This window comes from Armigeres subalbatus, chromosome 1 (assembly GCF_024139115.2).
Source record: "Armigeres subalbatus isolate Guangzhou_Male chromosome 1, GZ_Asu_2, whole genome shotgun sequence".
In the NCBI taxonomy this organism is placed as follows: Eukaryota; Metazoa; Arthropoda; class Insecta; order Diptera; family Culicidae; genus Armigeres; species Armigeres subalbatus.
Window position 1 is genome coordinate 199,241,236 of NC_085139.1, and position 19,622 is coordinate 199,260,857.

The following is a 19,622-nucleotide window of genomic DNA, read 5'->3' on the forward strand; positions in this document are numbered from 1 at the left end:
TTTAAATTATCGACAGATGATGCTCGAAAATCATATTAAAGAGCATTACTTTTTAGTCTCTGCCTAAAACATTTAATTTTACTCAAATATTTGTTTTTAAATTATTAGTCAAATCTATTTCAAACTACTTTTTCATTGATTAGTTCCGTCCTAATTTGCGTTTTTTTAGTAATAATTTTTTGATATGACTGCAGTTTACTCACACCAGTCGAATCTTATGTACACCGTGGTTTTCGTTTTTGTGCAGTCAGGTTAGACAAATTTCGTTTGATTATTCGTTTACGAAATCGGTTTTATAAAAAAAATGTTCGCTTGATTTTATTATCACATTTATAAGCAATAAAAATAATATTCTTTCGCAGCAACGTTCATCTGTGGCCACTAACGGCTCGCAGCCACCGGGTGCATACGCCGATGGCGTACGCATGGAAGAAATTGTCGAGGGAACGGTTGGGGCACTGCACATCCTCTCAAAGGAGGATCTGAACCGGCAGCTCATCCGCCAGCAAAACGTTATTTCGATCTTCGTACAGCTGCTCTTCTACAACGACATCGAAAACATTCAGGTAATGTGCGGAACGATTTCAAAACACTTTTATCGCTCCTTCCGAATGCTACAGGTTTCTCGCTTTCCCCAGCGTCGACGTTTCCTGCCTAAGCGCATGCGTTGTTTGTTCCCCTTGATAACGGGGTGCTGCCAATCCTGTGCTTATGTACTTCTGCTGAATGCAATAATGTTCAACAATTTCCCCTCGAATCGAAATTCCATTGCAGCGCGTCGCCGCCGGTGTCCTGTGCGAGCTGGCCGTCGACAAGGAAGTGGCTGAGATGATCGAAGCCGAGGGTGCCACCGCACCGCTGACTGAACTGCTCAACTCCGCCAACGAGGGCGTTGCCACCTATGCGGCCGCCGTCCTGTTCAAGATGAGCGAGGACAAATCGATGGACTACAAGAAACGGTTCTCTAGTGAACTGACCACCCTGCCGGTGTTCCGTGACGATACGATGTGGAACAACGGTGAACTCGGGATAGGGCCGGATTTACAGGTAAACGCAATACGCTGTTTTGCTTTAGAATGTAGAGTTTAGAAATCGTTCAAGTATGAGTAAAGCCGAGGCCGTGGAAGTTTGGAGAGATCAAAATGGTTTCCAATCGCTTCATGATGGGTAGTATTTTATTATCTTACGGTTACTGTATAGAATGTATTATAGGTATTCGTTGTTCATTCACTTTAAAAGTATTATGACGAAAGGTAAATTCTGCCGTCAATATTTCAGTAAGCTCGTTTGTAAAAATCGTCTTTATATAATTGTATTGCCTATAAAATGTCCTTGAACTCAAAAATAGTATTCAGGTTTGAAAAAATGTCCTATAATACCTACTTTTAAGAATTCTGTGGGCTGTTTTTTTCTCAATCTTGTACGTCATTTCTTGGTAAAGTTTTTTAGCAATTCATTCCACAATTTATTTAAAAATTATTAAGGTTTTAGATATAGCAGGATTTGTTCCAGAATAGCATTGCGATATTTTGTCAGGCGCGGCGCGTCATTTCCTTAGTGACACGACGCATGAAATATTGTATCCATTTGTAAACATTACCACATCCAAAGAATCACTTCGAAATTAATTCATTCTTTTCAAAACATTCTCCGCCAGAGAAAAGTGTCCAGCCTCAAATTTCATTACTTCAACGACAACTTTTATCAGACACTGATTTGAGGGTTATTACACTTTGGCCTTTTACTTTATGAATTAAGAACTGAGAAATGACGTACGGATCCTCAGTCTGTTTTATGATTTAATATACAAAATTGGAAACGATTGGAAATTGAAAAAAATAATCCGTAAGAGCTTAAGTTCCAATTACGTTTACTGCTCATAAATTCATGTCTATCCCATTGAAAAAAAAAAACTTTCTGGGCAATTAGAACATAAAGTTTGAGCCCTAATCTCACCGTGATAAATTTCTCACACACAAATTATCATTAATCTTGTCCAATGATTTCTGTTGCTAAGAATAAATGAATCTGGATGTTTTCTCACCAAAGCGGAAAACATATAAATATGTTTTTTTGGACTATCTGGAAACACATATTTTTGTTCAGTTTGTTAATAAAAATAACTGGGGTACGTTTTCGTCTTTTAAACTTATCTAAAAATTAACGTAAAATAACATGGGACCGTCATGAATTAATGGGCTGTTTTGAATTGCCCAAATTAGTCTTATATCTAAAATCAACTCACCTTCGTTTTTTCATTTCTTTCCTCTTCGGTTATTTTATGTTCGACTACACTTTCCCACATCGCAATCGGCACATCCAAATCCACACCACACACAAACGCTTCCAACACAATCACTACCAACCTATCGGGTGCAGGACATCCTCTCGCCTGACCAAGCATATGAGGGCCTTTACGGACAAGGTCCCCCCAGTGTGCACAGCTCGCACGGCGGACGTGCATTCCAGCAAGGTACGTAAAGTTATCGTGGTTTTCCGCTCTACCTGGTGTAAAATAATGGTTATTAACTAAGACAACCCGTATTAATCAACTGTAGATGTTTACCACTATTACCACGTGTACCTATTCAACATATTTATCTTGAAACATGCTGCGCAAGCTACTAACGGAGAAAAACTACTTAATACTAACCCACCGATCTATGTTTTCTCTGTATCTCATGTACTTTCAGCTAAACCAGCCTAACATATATCATCACTGAAGAAGCAAAAGTCTAACAAGAAATAATACTAGATTAACGCGTTAGAAAGTCATTTTTATGTTCGTAATACTTCCAAGAAATAGTTTCCTTCTCTTATTATTTTCGCTTCGAAGTTGTTAATTTATTATTTATTCTATTTATTCCAATTTTGTGACATTTAGAATGCGGCTTCTATTCTTGATAATTATGTTTCAAACTTGGGACTGACTCATTAATACTCTTTTTACACTGTGTGAGGTTACAATGCTAATATGCTGCTAATGTACAAACTCTAGTTTATTATAGCATTAAATTAGCGTTTATGCAAGCACACAGCAAAATAAAGGAAAATTTAGTCATTTTGAAGTAGTGTTCCATCCAAAAGAGCAGTTTCCATTTTTTTGTTTAGTCGTTGCAAAACGTGTCCTTCTCCCTTATACGATATTTCTTATACGTTAGCATCAGTAGAATCAGAAAATGGTAGTAAAACAACCTAACGATAATGCATGAATTAAAAACCAACAAAAGAATGGTGTAAAACAAATTTCAAGATAAAGCAAGTTGTTTGTTAATATAAAAAAAATGTGTAAGAAAGTGTCGAGAAATGAAGTGGAGCCATTTTTTGTAATACTTCTCGACAAGAAACGAGCGAACCCCCCTTTGATGCGGTACGGAACTAGGGGAGTTAGAAGGAATACATCATAACAAAAATGCGTTTTTCAAAGTATACACACATAAAGAAAATATCTGAAGTCGGAGCATCACGGGAGCGGAGCAGTAGTAAACATCACATGTCACATCGCCTCGCGGTTACAGATTACGAGGGCGCGTCTGTGAGTGTTCGTGTTTGTAAATGCGGATTCGGCTTAAACTTATTAAGGTGATTGCCTTATTTTGCATGAGTGAAGTTCAGGATGTTGGTTTGAGCTTTCTCTTTTTTTACTGCCTACACACACCGTTTTTGGGTTTGTTATTTTTTGATTATCCTTTGAGTTGTGTTTTGTGTGTTTTACACAATTTTTAAAAGCTTTAGAATTGTTTGCACCAGATTTGCACCACAGGCTATGATTATGAATAATCAGAGAAAACTAGAGTTCTAGATTGCTTTGAAAATAGGTTGTATATGCAATAGTGAGGTTCTCTTTGCATACGTTCTGTTGCTAATAGATAGGCTAGTTTTGTATTTTTTGACACATTTTGACTTCAGTACGCTACTGTTTTTAGATAGGTATCTGCCAAGAAAATCCGAAGTAAACTTTAGTGTAGTTTTATAATAAGTTGAAGAGAAACCAAAGAGAGCCTCTTTTTTGCACATTCGACCTATTCTCAAGGCGCTGTTGTAGAGTTGTAGGAATTTAGCACAACAGGATAAAGGAACTTAACTTCTGTATTTAAAAACTTTTTAATCCTCTCCTCCCATGGTAGTAGAGCTCCCCCAAATCTATTACTTAATACCAAATGGCAAAATATGCTATTAGGGGGTACTTTACTACCATGGGAACTTTTATTGAATTGTTTCAACAACAAAAAGCAATATTTGGCACATCTCTATGATAGACTGCTAGACTGCTTATATAATCAATTTTGTGAAAAAAAATAATGAAACTACTGAAAACATTCAAGAAACTATTGATTTACAATCAAAAACTTTTTTTCGTTTTCACTAATTTCCACTATGTCAAACAACTTTTGTTCTAGCATTTTTTCAAAAGTGATTCCTTTCTATCGAATTCTTTGAAAAAAATCGTCGGAAAGAACGGATTATTTATTATGTTTTTCTAACTCTAATTACAAAGTTAGATTTTATTTTAAAAGAAGTCAAAACTTATAAAATATAAAAAAAAAATTAATATGTAATATGTAAATAGTAAAATGTCCAATTCTGTCCTCAAATCATTTTCAATCAAATTTCATTTTATAATTTTCAAAAGGTAATTCACAAGCAACTTTCTATAATCTCTTGTGTTAAATTTTCTTCCATCTCGATGACAGCGATTTAGTAGTTCTGCTAGCCTATTTTCAAAATTTCGATTTTTTTTCTCAGTTTTACCATTTTTGTTATGATCAATCCTTTCGCTAGTTTCATTTTATAGTACCATAAGTTCTTGCGTGATTGTTTGACTTTGAATGGCTAGGCTATAGAGCAATTCCATTTCAATTTGAAAATCGTTTTTTTTTTTAATATTTTGGTTTGTCTGTTTTTTTTATATGCATTCTTTAGGATCATTTGCAACATCTGTTTACCATTTTGACTGTAGGCTTACTTTCGAGAAAAGCCTTTCATTATCGTTCGTGCAAGAAGCCGAACTGTGTACATGACAAAAAGAGTTTAATTCAGGCTATTTATCTTTCCGGGAGAAAATTAGATTCTTCAACAGCTTCCCAACACAAAATAGCAGGAACAATATGAATTAGAATCCTATGTTGACTCCACAGGCCTTCGGATGACTATCATCTGCATTCCCCTCCAATCATCCGGAACAATGTTCTCTTCAATAACTTACTCCTCATGTTAAGGATAATCACGACAGAGTCTGAAAATGGCTGCTACAATGGCCGTCCTAGCCTTCACCTCGCGTTTTTCCTTGCACAAAAAAAAATAAAGGCGATTTGCACATTTAACCATTTTTTCGTGTATGCTATGAGTGGGGAAGGTTCGTTTGGCCAAAACCCATTTGGCCGAACGGGTCATTCGGCCGAAATGGTCATTTAGTCGAAAAAGCATTTGGCCGAATACGAGATACGGCCAAACAGATCATTTGGCTGAATATGTCATTTGCAAGTGAGAAATTAGATGTGAAAATTGAGACGTCTCACTTCTCACTACTCATTTCCCACTTCTCACTGTGAAAAGTGAAACGTTTCACTACCCACTTCGCACTACTCACTTTTCACAGTGAAAAGTGAGAAATGGACATCTCATTTCGCAATCCTCATTTCTCACTTCTTTCTGTGAAAAATGAGTAGTGCGAAGTGAGAAGAAAGACATCTCACTACTCACTTCTCACTTCTCACTTTTTACAGTGAGAAATAAGGAGTGAGAAGTGAGATGTATTACTACTCACTTCTCATTTCTCACTGGTCTCTGTAAAAAGTGAGAAGTGAGTAGTGAGACGTCTATCTACTCACTTCGCACCACTCACTTTTCACATTAAGAAGTGAGGAGTGAGAAGTGAGATGTCAACTTCTCACTCCTCATTTCTCACTACTCACTACGTGCTTCTCACTTTCTACAGTGAGAAGTGAGAATTGAGTAGTGATAAGTGGACATCTCTCTTCTCACTCATTTCTCACTTCTCACTGTGGATAATGAGAAGTGAGTAGTGAGACGTCTCACTTTTAACATTTCTTTTCTCACTTTTCATATAACCTATTCGGCCAAATGACCTATTCATCCAAATGATCTATTCGGCCAAATAACCTATTCACAGGGTGGCCAGCGAATCGGGAAAAACGGGAAAAGCGGGAAAAACCGGGAATTCAGAACATGAACCGGGAAAAAATAAATTTTGGACAACTTACATTCAAAATTCTTCAAAGTTTTTAATGAAGTTGATATAAAGGGAAATATTTACTCTTTAATTTTCATTATTCAATCGCATTCTAACTGAGTTATCTGGTTTTAGTACATAATGTGTGAGGTAAAAAAAATAAGTAGTTTTTTCCAGATCCATTTGCCTCTAGATCATTTTGATTCCAGTTTCGAGTAATCGGCTTTTTGACTAACTTGAGATATTTTATACGTATGCGTACATTTGTTGTAGGATATCCTCAGTTATGGGATTAAGGGGTATCCTTTAGTATAGGACCTGAACGATTTGTAATTAATTAAATCTGTTAAACAAAAACGGCCATATATAATACATATTATAAGACATAAAAGTATAGAATCGAATATCGAAATATTCATTTTTTCAAATGAATGTTTTTATCTTTAAGTTATTCTTCTAATGTCCAAGTTTTCATTTGTATGTACTTCTGTTATCTGTATGAAATTTCCAATTGCACAGAATTCGAAAAAAAATGAGTATGGTAAATAATATATATTCTAACACATGTTCAAGAGTTGTTTGGAATTATATTTGAAAATTCAACAAATCATTAAAAATGGTAGATTTTTAAATCTTCGTGAATATGTCTGTAATATTTCAAAGAGTAAAATATCTTTAGTCTAGTATTTTTTTCGCAACTAGCATTAGCATTGAGCAATTCGCACAAATTCGTAGGAGGTACAAGCCAAATTCTTCACACAAACAATGACAGTTCTTTATGGGTTTTTACAGTAGAGCAACAGAGAGGAGGAGATGGCGGCCATGTTTCACTCAAACTCTGACAGATAGCAATGGGGTTTCCCATAGAAGGGGAGAGCAGAATTTACTTCGACTTCGCGAATGAGAGTAGCATCACTTTCATCCGTTACCACAGATAATGATTTGAGACTAATCACCATCTCTTAGATGAAAGCAATGCACTCTCCAATAGACGAGATCTGTCCTAGCCACGTCCTTGTGAATGCTGAGGAGGAGGAAGGATGGCTAGTTGGACACCTACTTAAGAAAGATGCAGAGAACTCTACGACCTCTCATAGGTACCACAGGAGGTTTTGGAATTGTTAGTGTGGAAGGATTTAACAGTAGAAAGTAAAACACAGAAATAACTAAGATAGAAATACAAAGTAGGAAAGGGACGAGTCTGGAATTGAACCTACGATCACCTGCTTATAAGGCGAAGCGGTAGTCACTAGATCACCGAGCTCGTCATAGTTTAGTATTTTTCCACAACTAACCTAATATAATAGAAGTTGTGATGGCGAAAAAGATACTCTAAGATAGTTTTCTAATTTGTTACACGGGGAATAATGAAAAGGTTCCATAGCTTAGAACATTTCAATATACTAATATTGAATGGGAACGTTCAAAGTTTCCAATAAAAAATCCAAGATTTACTTTCTAGACATTAATTCTAGAAATTAAAAAAGTAAAATTGAATAAATTACGAATCGAATGTTTTGATTGCCTAAAATGTGTTTAAATCTTTTTTAGAAAACTGAATCATTATTTTGGTCGGAAACGAAGATTGTCTTCGGGTTAAATCTTTGTTCAAATTAGTTAATTAATAATTTAAGTATAAAGGTAAGAAAACTCTTACCCTGATTTTTTTCAAGTTAAATTAAAACCGGGAAAATTTGACAAAAATTACCGGGAAAAGCGGGAAAAAACCGGGAATTTGAAAATCGAGTTTCAGTGGCCAATTCTGCTATTCGGCCAAATGTCCTATTCGGCTATATGACCCTTTCACTCTTTCACCCTATGACCCAAGTTTTGGCATTTTTTGTAAACCACAAAGGCTCCTTGGAGCTTCATTTATTCTACTACTAAATACATCTTCGGAGTAATTGCACGAATGAGTTAAGTTTTTCGGCATATTACTTATTCCGCATTAAAAAAAAAGTACGATATACTTTGTCGTTCCAATACATTTTCCAAATCAATATCTTCCACATAACGTACATTAGGGTGGCTCAAATTAGTATGGGAAAAACTTTTTTCAATTTTTTTTGATGGGCCGCCCTCTTATTCGATTCTATTTGATGCCCTGATGCACTGGACGAAATTTCAGCCAAATCGGTCAACGTTTGGGTGGTGCTAAGCTCGTTGGAAGTTTATATGGAAAAATGTATGCAGAAACATCCAAAAACAGTGAATTGCAGTTGGACGGCACAACCTACGATGAAGAACTATGATACTCATTCAGATCTTGAAGAATTTAATACAGAATGTTATGCAGAAAACCGCGAGAAGATTAGAGTTTGCCCGGCTAAGTTATTAGCATTTCTCTGAAGTGGGGTTTGAGCAAATTTCGTTTCTTTTACCTTTGAAAAGAAATAAATTCACCCCTACAACACTCCAGTAAAATGCTAATATCTTTGCCTAATAAACTCTAATCTTCTCGCGGTTTTCAGCATAACATGATGTATTTAAATCTACAAGAACTGAATGATCAGACCGCATCGTGCTTTCGTGCTGTGCGGTTCGTTCTCTCTTTGCGGAAGGAAGTTTTTAATACTACCCGAAGCTATTTTAATTTCAACTGTGCTTCTCAGCGCTATTTGTACCCACTGATCCCGTTACGATCTTTGCAAGGACCCGTGCCTTCGTTTTACGTTGGACCCGTTTGCGGAAGTAAAATTCCGACAAGCGGTGGTAATCCTGCAGGGACACCGTTCTGGGAAAAAACCTCTTAGAAGGTCACGTCTCCACGCTCAGCAATGAGTATTAATAAAAACAAGAGGAAGGGGGAGTCTTTGAATTCTCCACTTCCTTCTAAGAAACAAGGTTTCAAGACCGTCCTGCCAAAGCGCGGAAAATAGAAGGAAGCTGGAGAATTCAGATATTCCTTCAAACTCTAATGTCGGAAATAATTTTTCTCCTATCGAACTGAGCAATCAGTTCGATTTGATTAATGATGATATTGAGCAAATCGAATCTAGCCCAGGTGATTCGATTCATGCGAAAAAGCAAAGGATTCCGTCGATTGTGGTATCTGTTGCCGAGTTTTCTGGCTTTAGGAATGAGATTTTGAGTAACCTTCAGGGGATCAAGGTTTCATTTCAGATTGCTAGGAAGGGTGACTGCCGCGTTTTGCCGGGATCCTTTGACGATCGCAAACGTCTTCTTCAGTATTTAACTGAGAAGCGCCATAAATTCTTCACATACGACGACAAAACTGAGCGATTGTTCAAAGTCGTCTTGAAAGGTCTTCCCAGTGATGACAAATCACTGGATGAGATTAAAATTGAAATTTCTCAATTACTTGGATTTTCACCAGTCCAAGTAATTAAGATGAAAAAGAAATCCCACTCTGGTACTTCCCAGAGGGGCATTTCTCAAGAATTTTATTTAGTTCAAACAAAAGTTAACAAAAGTGAACTAAATAATATGAAAGGTTAGGAAAAGGCCTGTATTATGTCCCATGTCCGTGTTACATGGGAACATTTCCGCAGGCCTGGGGGAAATTTCCAAAACCCCACCCAGTGCCGCAAGTGCCAAAAGTGGGGTCATGGAACCAAACATTGTCACATGGATGCTAAATGCATGATTTGTGGTGGAACCTCTCACGCCAAGGACGCATGTCCTGTGAGAGAAGATTCCAATAAATTTAAATGTGCAAATTGTGGGGGCAATCATAAATTCAATTTTTGGGAATGCCCTTCACGCAAAAAGTTTTGAATTCCCGTGCAAAATTGATGACGGAAATTCCAATCGGATCCCAGATACGACGGGTAGAAATTTTCAAACGCTCAAATTTCGAAACCGGTTACCGGTCGAGCAATTCATACCCACCACAATTCACAAACAAATTTTGCCGCTCGTCAACGGGTAGCAAGCACTTCAGTAAATTCCAATTTTTCCAATGTACCTACGTATGCAAACATCGCTGCTGGTAGACAAAATTTCTCTTCTCAAAATGAGGTTTATACCCATGTCCCAACGGAAAATAACGGTCATGTTGCCGATTCAGGTAGCATGACTGCTTCCGATTTTGATTTTTTAACTGAACAATTGCATCACATGATTGATGCAATGTTCAAAGCAAATACCATTCCTGAAGCTGTTCAGGTTGGTATAAAGTACACACAAAAAATTGTTATCGGACTCCAAATAATTGTGTGAAAGTTCTAAATTGGAATGCCCGCTCTCTAAAGGGTAAGGAAGATGAATTATTCAACTTCCTTTCAGTTCATAATGTGCATATTGCCATTATAACTGAAACGTATTTAAAACCAGGACTCTCCATTAAAAGAGATCCAAACTATTTTATCTACAGAAATGATCGTCTTGACAGCGCCTGTGGTGGGGTCGCCATTGTCATTAATAGACGTATCAAACATAAATTATTTTCTTCGTTTGAAACCAAAGTTTTTGAAACCTTGGGAGTTTCTGTTGAAACAAATTTTGGTCAATTTTCCTTCATTGCAGCCTATTTGCCTTTTCAATGCAATGGGCAGCAAAAGAATTTGTTGAAAGCTGATCTTCAAATTCTGACTCGCAACAAATCAAAATTCTTCGTAATTGGTGACTTCAATGCCAAACACCGTTCATGGAATAATGCTCAAAGCAATTCCAATGGTAAAATTTTATTTGAAGATTGTTCTGCGGGATATTATACTATTCAATATCCCAATGGACCAACTTGTTTTTCTTCCAGTCGAAATCCTTCTACAATTGATTTAGTTTTAACGGATTCAAGTCAGCTGTGTGGCCAATTGGTAACTCATGCTGACTTTGACTCTGATCATCTTCCTGTGACATTTGAAATCTCACAAGAAGCCATTTATAATCCAATCAGCTCTACTTTTAATTATCATAGAGCTGATTGGGATTTATATAAAACGTATATCGATAGGAATTTTGATGTTGATATTCCTCTCGATACCAAAAGTGATATTGATAATGCTCTCGTATCTTTGACAAATTTAATTGTCGAAGCCAGAGGCATTGCAATTCCTAAATGTGAAATTAAATTCAACTCCATTATTATTGACGACGATCTTCAGCTACTGATCCGTCTTAAAAATGTGAGAAGAAGGCAATACCAAAGAACTCGCGATCCCGCGTTGAAAGTTATTTGGCGTGATTTGCAAAATGAAATTAAAAAACGTTTCGCTATTCTGAGAAATACCAACTTTGAGAATAATGTCTCGAAATTGGATCCCAGTTCGAAACCCTTTTGGAAATTAACAAAAATTCTTAAAAAACCTCAAAAGCCAATTCCAGCGCTTAAAGAGGGAAATAAAATTTTATTAACAAATGGCGAAAAGGCTCAAAAACTTGCTCAGCAGTTCGAGAGTGCCCATAATTTTAGTCTAGGTCTCACTAGTCCAATTGAGGATCAGGTTACACGGAGCTTCGAAGACATTCTCAATCAAGAGAATGTTTTTGACCCTTCGTTGGGAAACTAATTTGGATGAAGTGAGATCTATTACTAGAAAATTTAAAAATATGAAAGCCCAGGTGATGATGGTATTTTCTACATACTTATCAAAAACTTCCTGAGAGCTCTTTATCCTTTTAGTTAATTTATTTAACAAATGTTTTCAATTGGCATACTTTCCAGATAAATGGAAAACGCCAAAGTTGTTCCAATTTTGAAGCCGGACAAAAATCCAGCTGATGCTTCTAGTTATCGCTCAATCAGTTTGCTTTCTTCAATAAGCAAACTGTTTGAAAAGATTATTTTAAATAGAATGATGGTTCATATTAATGACAATTCTATTTTTGCTAATGAACAATTTGGTTTTCGCCATGGGCATTCAACCACCCATCAGTTATTAAGAGTAACGAATTTAATTCGGCTCAACAAATCTGAAGGATATTCGACTGGAGTTGCTCTTCTTGATATAGAGAAAGCATTTGACAGTGTTTGGCATGAAGGTTTGATTGTAAAATTGATGAATTTTAATTTTCCTCTGTACATTATTAAACTGATTCAAAATTATTTATCAGATCGTTTACTGCAGGTAAACTATCAGAATACTAAATCTGATAGATTACCTGTAAGGGCTGGTGTCCCCAAGGCAGCATACTGGGGCCCATATTGTATAACATTTTACTTCTGACTTACCTGATTTACCATCAGGGTGTCAAAAATCTTTGTTTGCAGATGACACGGGCCTTTCAGCCAAAGGGCGAAGCCTTCGTGTCATTTGTAGTAGATTGCAAAAAGTTTGGATATTTTCTCCACTTACTTGCAAAATGGAAAATTTCCTGAATGCTTCCAAAACTCAGCTTATAATTTTCCCACATAAGCCGAGAGCTTCTTATTTGAAACCTTCTAGCAGACATATTGTCACTATGAATGGGGTTCCAATTAATTGGTCTAGCGAAGCTAAATATTTAGGACTTCTGCTAGATCAAAAATTAACTTTTAAAAATCACATTGAAGGCCTTCAAGCCAAATGTAACAAATATATTAAGTGTCTATATCCACTTATAAACAGAAAATCAAATTTTTGTCTTAAGAACAAACTTTTGATTTACAAACAAATTTTTAGACCAGCCATGTTGTATGCTGTGCCAATATGGGCTAGTTGCTGCAATACCAGAAAGAAGGCACTCCAGAGGATTCAAAATAAAATTTTGAAAATGATTCTGAAGTTGCCTCCGTGGTATAGTACCAATGAACTTCATAGAATTTCTAATATTGAGACATTGCAACAAATGTCCAACAAAATAATTTCCAATTTTAGACAAAAATCGTTGCAATCTTCTATTGCAACGATTAACTCCTTGTACCCTTAGTATAAATTAGGTTAAGTTTAGTTTAAGTAGAAAACATTGTAATTCCTACATGGTTTAATTCAACCAGAGGAAATATCGTAACTGCCAGAGGCAATTGAAATGTATTAATAATAACTAAAAGTAACATAGCAAATAAGGATGATAGTGTTAAGAAAACACGGAACACCTAGTCTAAGAGATGAATGCATGTATTAGATAATTAGCAAATAAAATTAGTTAAAAAAAAAAAAAAAAAAAAAAAAAAGAACTGAATGATTATCATGCTTCTTGATCGTAAATTGTGCGTCCAATTGCAAATCACTGTTTAAGGATGTTTCTGCATATATTTTTCCATATAAACTTCCAATGAGTTTAGCACCACCCAAACGTTGACCGATTTGCCTGAAATTTTGTCCAGAGCATCAGGGCACCAAATAGAACCGAATAAGAGGGCGGCCCATCAAAAAATTTGAAAAAGTGTTTTTTGAGCCACTCTAACGTACATATTCACATTGTAATTTTATTTTCGTGATTTTTTATCCTAATTATAATAATTTCATCACGTTCTTTTTGGAAGTTCTTCGTAATTGCTTCCAGAGCTTAAAATATTCATCTTCATGAAGCAACTTCGGTCCGAATTTTGACAAACATCGCATGAATATTCAAAACATAGAATGACATAGTCAGACGACTACTCCACGAACTCATTCATTCGACTGTCACTGAGTGTGTTTACTATGTGCAGAAAAAAACATAATTAGCATTGTTTATGTTGATGTTTCCCGTTGACAGTGCCTCGCGGATGAAAATCGGATTCAGTTCTATGTGATAAATCACTTTACTCATTTGAAACGTGTTCAGATTTCAGATAATTTATCAATTTGTAAAATGTGCATAAATTTTCAATGACTAATATTCAACTGAATATTGACTGTCCAGAGCCGACTATGAATGTGTTGGAAGTGAACTGACAAATGAAGAAAAAAGGACTTCACCAAAAATTTTCGATTATTATACACTCTGATTGCTTCATCCCGGGCAAATGCGTACTTTTAAAGAAGGAGTCATCTACTCTTTTGCTTCATCCCGGGCAAATGCGTACTTTCAAAGAAGGAGGGTTGTATGTCATTGCCCAGAATACCAATCCCCAGAATCAGTTCCCCAGAATGGTATTTCCCAGAATTCCATTTCCCAGAACGACCAATTCTCCAGAATGATATTCCCCAGAATGCACCATTTCCCCGAAAAGAAATCCCCAGAATGACCTATTCCCCAGAAAAAAAAAACCCGAATGACCCATTCCCCAGAAACCAAAAACCCAGAATGACCCGTTCCCCAGAAAAAGGTATCAGTCTAAGAAACTATGTTTTTCGCTGTCATTTCTATAAATTAAAAATTCTAGATGCTATATTTCTATGCAAAAATACTTATATTGAAGTACGCATTTGCCCGGAATGAAGCCCATTTGATATGTTTGTTAGGGCTCACATATAATACGAAGGAGCATATAATCCATTATACTCGTTGTTCATACTGGGGGAAGCCCATATGGCATAATGCCATTTGGCATAATGCCGTTTGGCATAAAGCCGTTTGGCATAATGACCATTTGGCATAATCGTTGAAAAGAGTATGAAATGCAATGGGTCGTAAGAATATATGATTTCCATTTTAAGAAGTATGTATTTACCTGGAATAAGACAAAAGAGTAGATGACTCCTTCTTTAAAAGTATGCGTTTGCCCGGAAAAAGGCAAACGAGTAGATAACTACTTCTTCAAAAGTATACATTTGCCCGGAAAAGGTAAAAGAGTAAATCATTCATTTTTTTAAAGTACGCATTTGCCCGGGATAATGCAAAAGAGTAGATGACTCCTTCTTTAAAAGTACGCATTTGCCCGGGATAATGAAAAAGAGCAGATGCCTTCTTCAAAAGTATGCGTTTGCCCGGAAAAAGGCAAACGAGTAGATAACTACTTCTTCAAAAGTATGCATTTGCCAGGAAAAAGGCAGAAGAGTAAATGACTCCTTCTTTAAAAGTACGCATTTGCCCGGGATGAAGCAAAAGAGTAGACTCCTTCTTTAAAAGTATGCATTTGCCCGGAATAAGGCAAAAGAGTAGATGACTCCTTCTTTAAAAGTACGCATTTGCCCGGGATGAAGCAATTACGAAGTATTTAGTCTAAGCTAGGAAATGGTGCATTCTGGGGTATGGTATTCTGGGGATTAGGACATTCTGGGGATGGAGGCATTCTGGGAAATGTCTTTCGGGGGATAGGGGCATTCTGGGAATGTATTTCTAGGGATTGTGGTATTCTGAGGAATGGTTTTCTAGGGAGTAGTGCATTCAGGGGAATTAATTTCTGGGGAATCACTTTCTGGGCAATGGGTTTCTGGGGTATGACATACAATCAGAAGGAGTCATTTACTCTTTTGCCTTTTTTCCTGGCAAATGCATACTTTTGAAGAAATAGTTATCTACTCGTTTGCCTTTTTCCGGGCAAACGCATACTTTTAAGGAAGAAGTTCTCTGCTCTTTTGCATTATCCCGGACAAACGCATAGGGGAACTGTACCGGTTTTGGTTTTGCGAATAACTCCAAAAATAAAGTAACTCGCAAGGGTTTTATTAGTTCCAACAAGAGATATATCGCTCACGCTTCAACGCTGTTTTCAACTGATCGATTATTTTGGAAAAATATGTATTTTTCAGAGTTGGCCAAATTAGGCACTAAGTTGGCCAAAACCGGTGCACTTCCCCTACTTTTAAAGAAGAAGTCATCTGCTCTTTTGCATTATCCCGGGCAAATGCGTACTTTAAAAAAATGAGTGATTTACTCTTTTACCTTTTCCGGGCAAATGCATACTTTTGAAGAAGTAGTTATCTACTCGTTTGCCTTTTTCCGGGCAAACGCATACTACGATTATGCCAAATGGTTGTTATGCCAAATGGCATTATGCCATACGGTGTTCCCCCAATATAAACAACGAGTATAATGGATTAGCAACCCTATAACCACAGACCGGCGGAGTGAAAAACTGTCGAATTGGCAACGTATGAAAATGCATGAAATCGCGAAAATAATACTGGCAGCACTTGAACTTTTTGCTTGCTTCTTATGGATGCAAAAAGTAAACAAGTCGAATTGGAACCGCTTTTGACGGTTCGATTGGAAACAAGATGGCGTCTTCGTCGATCTTTTATTCTAGTATTTCTATAATGGATTATATGCTCCTTCGTATTATATGTGAGCCCTAACAAACATATCAAATGGGCTCCATTCCGGGCAAATGCGTGCTTTAAAAAAAGGCAGCATATGTCGTTTTGCCTTATTCCGGGCAAATTCGATATAAATATTTTTGCATAGAAATATAGTATCTAGTATTTTTAATTTATAGAAATGACAGCGAAAAACATAGTTTCTTAGATTGATACCTTTTTCTGGGGAACGGGTCATTCGGGTTTTTTTTTTCTGGGGAATGGGTCATTCTGGGGATTTCTTTTCGGGGAAATGGTGCTTTCTGGGAAATATCATTCTGGAGAATTCGTCGTTCTGGGAAATGGAATTCTGTGAAATACCATTCTGGGGAACTGATTCTGGGGATTGTTATTCTGGGCATTGACATACAACCATTTTTACTCACTTATGTAGTACAGCAACCGTTCGCTAACTGGGCTAAAACATCAGCCCAGTTAACGAACGCCGCTGCGAGGCGGCTTTGTCCCAGTGTGGGGATATAATACCAATAAGAAGAAGAATGCATTTGAGTTAGACAAAATGATTTTAATCTTGCCCCGTAGTACATATATTTATTTGAACAAGTGAGTTTTAGTTAAGTCACATTTATCGGAATTACCCTTCTTTTTTTAAATTCGCTTTTTAGTCTAGATGTTAGATAAGATACATCAAACAAGAACTGTCGTATAGTAATATAGCAAAGCATACTTGCTGAGAAGGTATTGAGTATCAGTCTTAGGGTGCTCATTTTGCCCCGTACTACCCTATTAAAAAAGGGAAGGTCCGGAAGCCAAAAATCTGGTTCGCTCAAATTGCTAATTATCGATCAGTAACAAAATTCAGCTTGCAACGTATCATAATTTAAGAAAATAAATTTAAGAAACCTCTTATGAAAGTCGCTAGTTCCGATTCTGGAGCCTCATCGAGACTCGTAGAGTTTTCATTTATGTGACACTTTTAGATCGTGAGGTAACACTCATTCTGGAATATTGTTAACGAGACAATAATCCGATAGGCGTATTTCGAAAAATTATCGATACTGCCGGATCGATAAAAAAAATCGATACAAAATATCGATTAATTGGAGTGAAAATATCGATTCCCGATGTATCGTATCGGTATTGCCCATTCCTAAATCCGACTCAATGTCAGAAAATCACATGAATAATTATTTATCGCTCTCTCGGATCAACTCATTCCGCTAGGCTTATCGCTTGATTTAGATATAGAAAATTCTAACGAAAAGTTTAATTCTAATTACCAGTACTTCAAAATTATAATTATTTCCTTATGTTAATGTTTTTCTTTAATGATATGATTGTATATATTTGCTAATACCTTTATTAATATTTTTTCTCTTGATTTTTCATATACCGTGACCTGCCCTAATTCCGCGCATCGCCTAATACCGTGGTTTTCAAAAAAAATTAAAACCTGGCTATCATGGACATCACATTATTTGGTGAAATGTTCAAACATGATAGCCAGGTTCTGATTTTTGATGAAAACCACGGTATTAGGCGATGCGCGGAATTAGGGCAGGTCACGGTATTAAGAAACCAAATACATTTCTTCAAAACTTTGACTGAACATATTTCAACGATATTTTTCTCCAGGATATGACACACTGCCGATAGACTCGATGCAGGGTCTTGAGATCGGCGGAGGCGGCAACGCCGGCCCGGCAGGTGGCAACCCCAACGCGGGAAACAACCCGGGCGCTGGCGGACCCCCATCCGGCCAGCCAACGTCGCCCTACGCGATGGACATGGACGTCGGGGAGATGGATGCCAGCGAACTGACGTTCGACCATCTGGATGTGATGCCATCGCCACCGCAGGATAACAACCAGGTGGCCGCCTGGTACGACACCGATTTGTAAGCGGTTTTCGATCTTGATTTTTACACTTTTTTTTCTCGGCATAGCGTATTATTTTTGTCTCTTTATCCATACACACATTTTATTCGTAACACGATGTGCTTCCAACACATATTGAGAGACTTTCTCAACGAGAAAGGGAGAGTGCAGCTTCTAACACATACTGTTTCCGTCTATCTATTAGATTTATTGTGATACAAAATATTTGATTATCTTCTCAATTCTGAAGCAGCTTGTATCGTATCAATTTATGTTGGAAGCTTGCTCTAAAACCTATTTTTATACTTATTAAACATATAAGTACTTTATGTATTTTTTACGTAATAAAGCAAACGAAATCAAACAACTGTCTAAAACTAATAAGGAAGGTAAAAATCAGTTTAGAACTACTTTAGATTTTTTATTAGAAACATATATTTATACACAACGACAGCAGCTTCTCATATTTTAAAAAATACTTTGATGTTTACTACTGCATAACACGTTGGTATGCTAAAACAAGCCCATAGAGTTGCAACTATTCGATAAAACTGAGCATCTGATTGGAAATTGCAAACGCAATATGACTTGCTTCGACGAGTTTATTATTCAGTATTGGAGGCACTATAGAAAAAAAACCTGAACGCAAAATTAATAAGTCTACAGAAATAAGACAAAAAATAGTATAAATGTTATAATGCAGCTAGAGGGTAAACTATGATCAATTCGAAATCATAAGCAAAACAAGCAGCGCCACAGTTTGCGCGATTCTTTACGAATGAAACGTAAGCTGAAGCGTGGCAGAAAAAGTTATTATACAATTCCATTATGATGAACAATGTAGTTTCAAAATGAGAACATTTAATCGCCCTTATTTTATTTGTGATCTACATTTTTTACTTTTGTATTTGCATCTAATTCGAAATATGTTTCTTTATAACAACCCGACCGACGTACGATCCTTAGACTCGAAAAGCATCACGCTGAATGATAAACTACTACTGATTTTGAACATTAATTCTATATTGAAATTATTATACATTATGATGATGATGAAATGAAACGAACCTTCCTTTCAGTATATAAGAGAACGTGAAGAGAATATATTAAATGCTATACAACAGATATGGTATAAATTTTCAATTGAAAAACTGATGACAGCCATATCAAAATCAGTAATCTCCATAACATGATCTTCCGGAAAAACTGATCGAACCTGTTGGATTGTTTTCGATTTTTTTTATCGTGGAGAGTACACCGCCGTGCGCATCTAAGTCTGCTTCTACTGCGATGACTTGCTGGTCTCTCAATCTTCTTCCACTGTAACGCTTTTTGTACACCCTACTGTCATCGCCTATCTATCCAATGGGAAAAAATGGTAGCTAACATCTCTGGGGTTAGCGCGCGGTGGGCCCCACTGACAATTCAAAATTAGTAAACAAAAACATCATTTCAGGACTAATTTTCTGTGATGGAGTAATTGTTGTTAAGCGATTTGAATGATTTTATTACTATTATCGTTATATACCACCTATTCCGTGCCGT

The 19,622-nt window shown here is 36.6% G+C and overlaps 1 protein-coding gene across 5 annotated transcripts in view; it reads left to right on the top strand.

Moving 5' to 3' along the window:
- LOC134205659 (armadillo segment polarity protein) overlaps nt 1-19,202 on the top strand; it is a 114,442-nt gene extending 95,240 nt beyond the window's left edge. For 3 of the 5 annotated variants that reach the window (XM_062681144.1, XM_062681145.1, XM_062681146.1), the window contains 4 exons: nt 363-566; nt 775-1,047; nt 2,380-2,473; nt 17,836-19,202. In XM_062681144.1, the coding sequence (XP_062537128.1) occupies nt 363-566; nt 775-1,047; nt 2,380-2,473; nt 17,836-18,101 (837 nt within the window). In that variant the 3' untranslated portion in view covers nt 18,102-19,202. Of the gene's footprint in view, nt 1-362; nt 567-774; nt 1,048-2,379; nt 2,474-2,693; nt 3,583-17,835 lie in introns of all 5 variants that reach the window. The other 2 variants (XR_009978173.1, XR_009978174.1) reach the window with 2 other exon arrangements.
- The last annotated feature ends 420 nt before the right edge of the window (nt 19,203-19,622 follow it).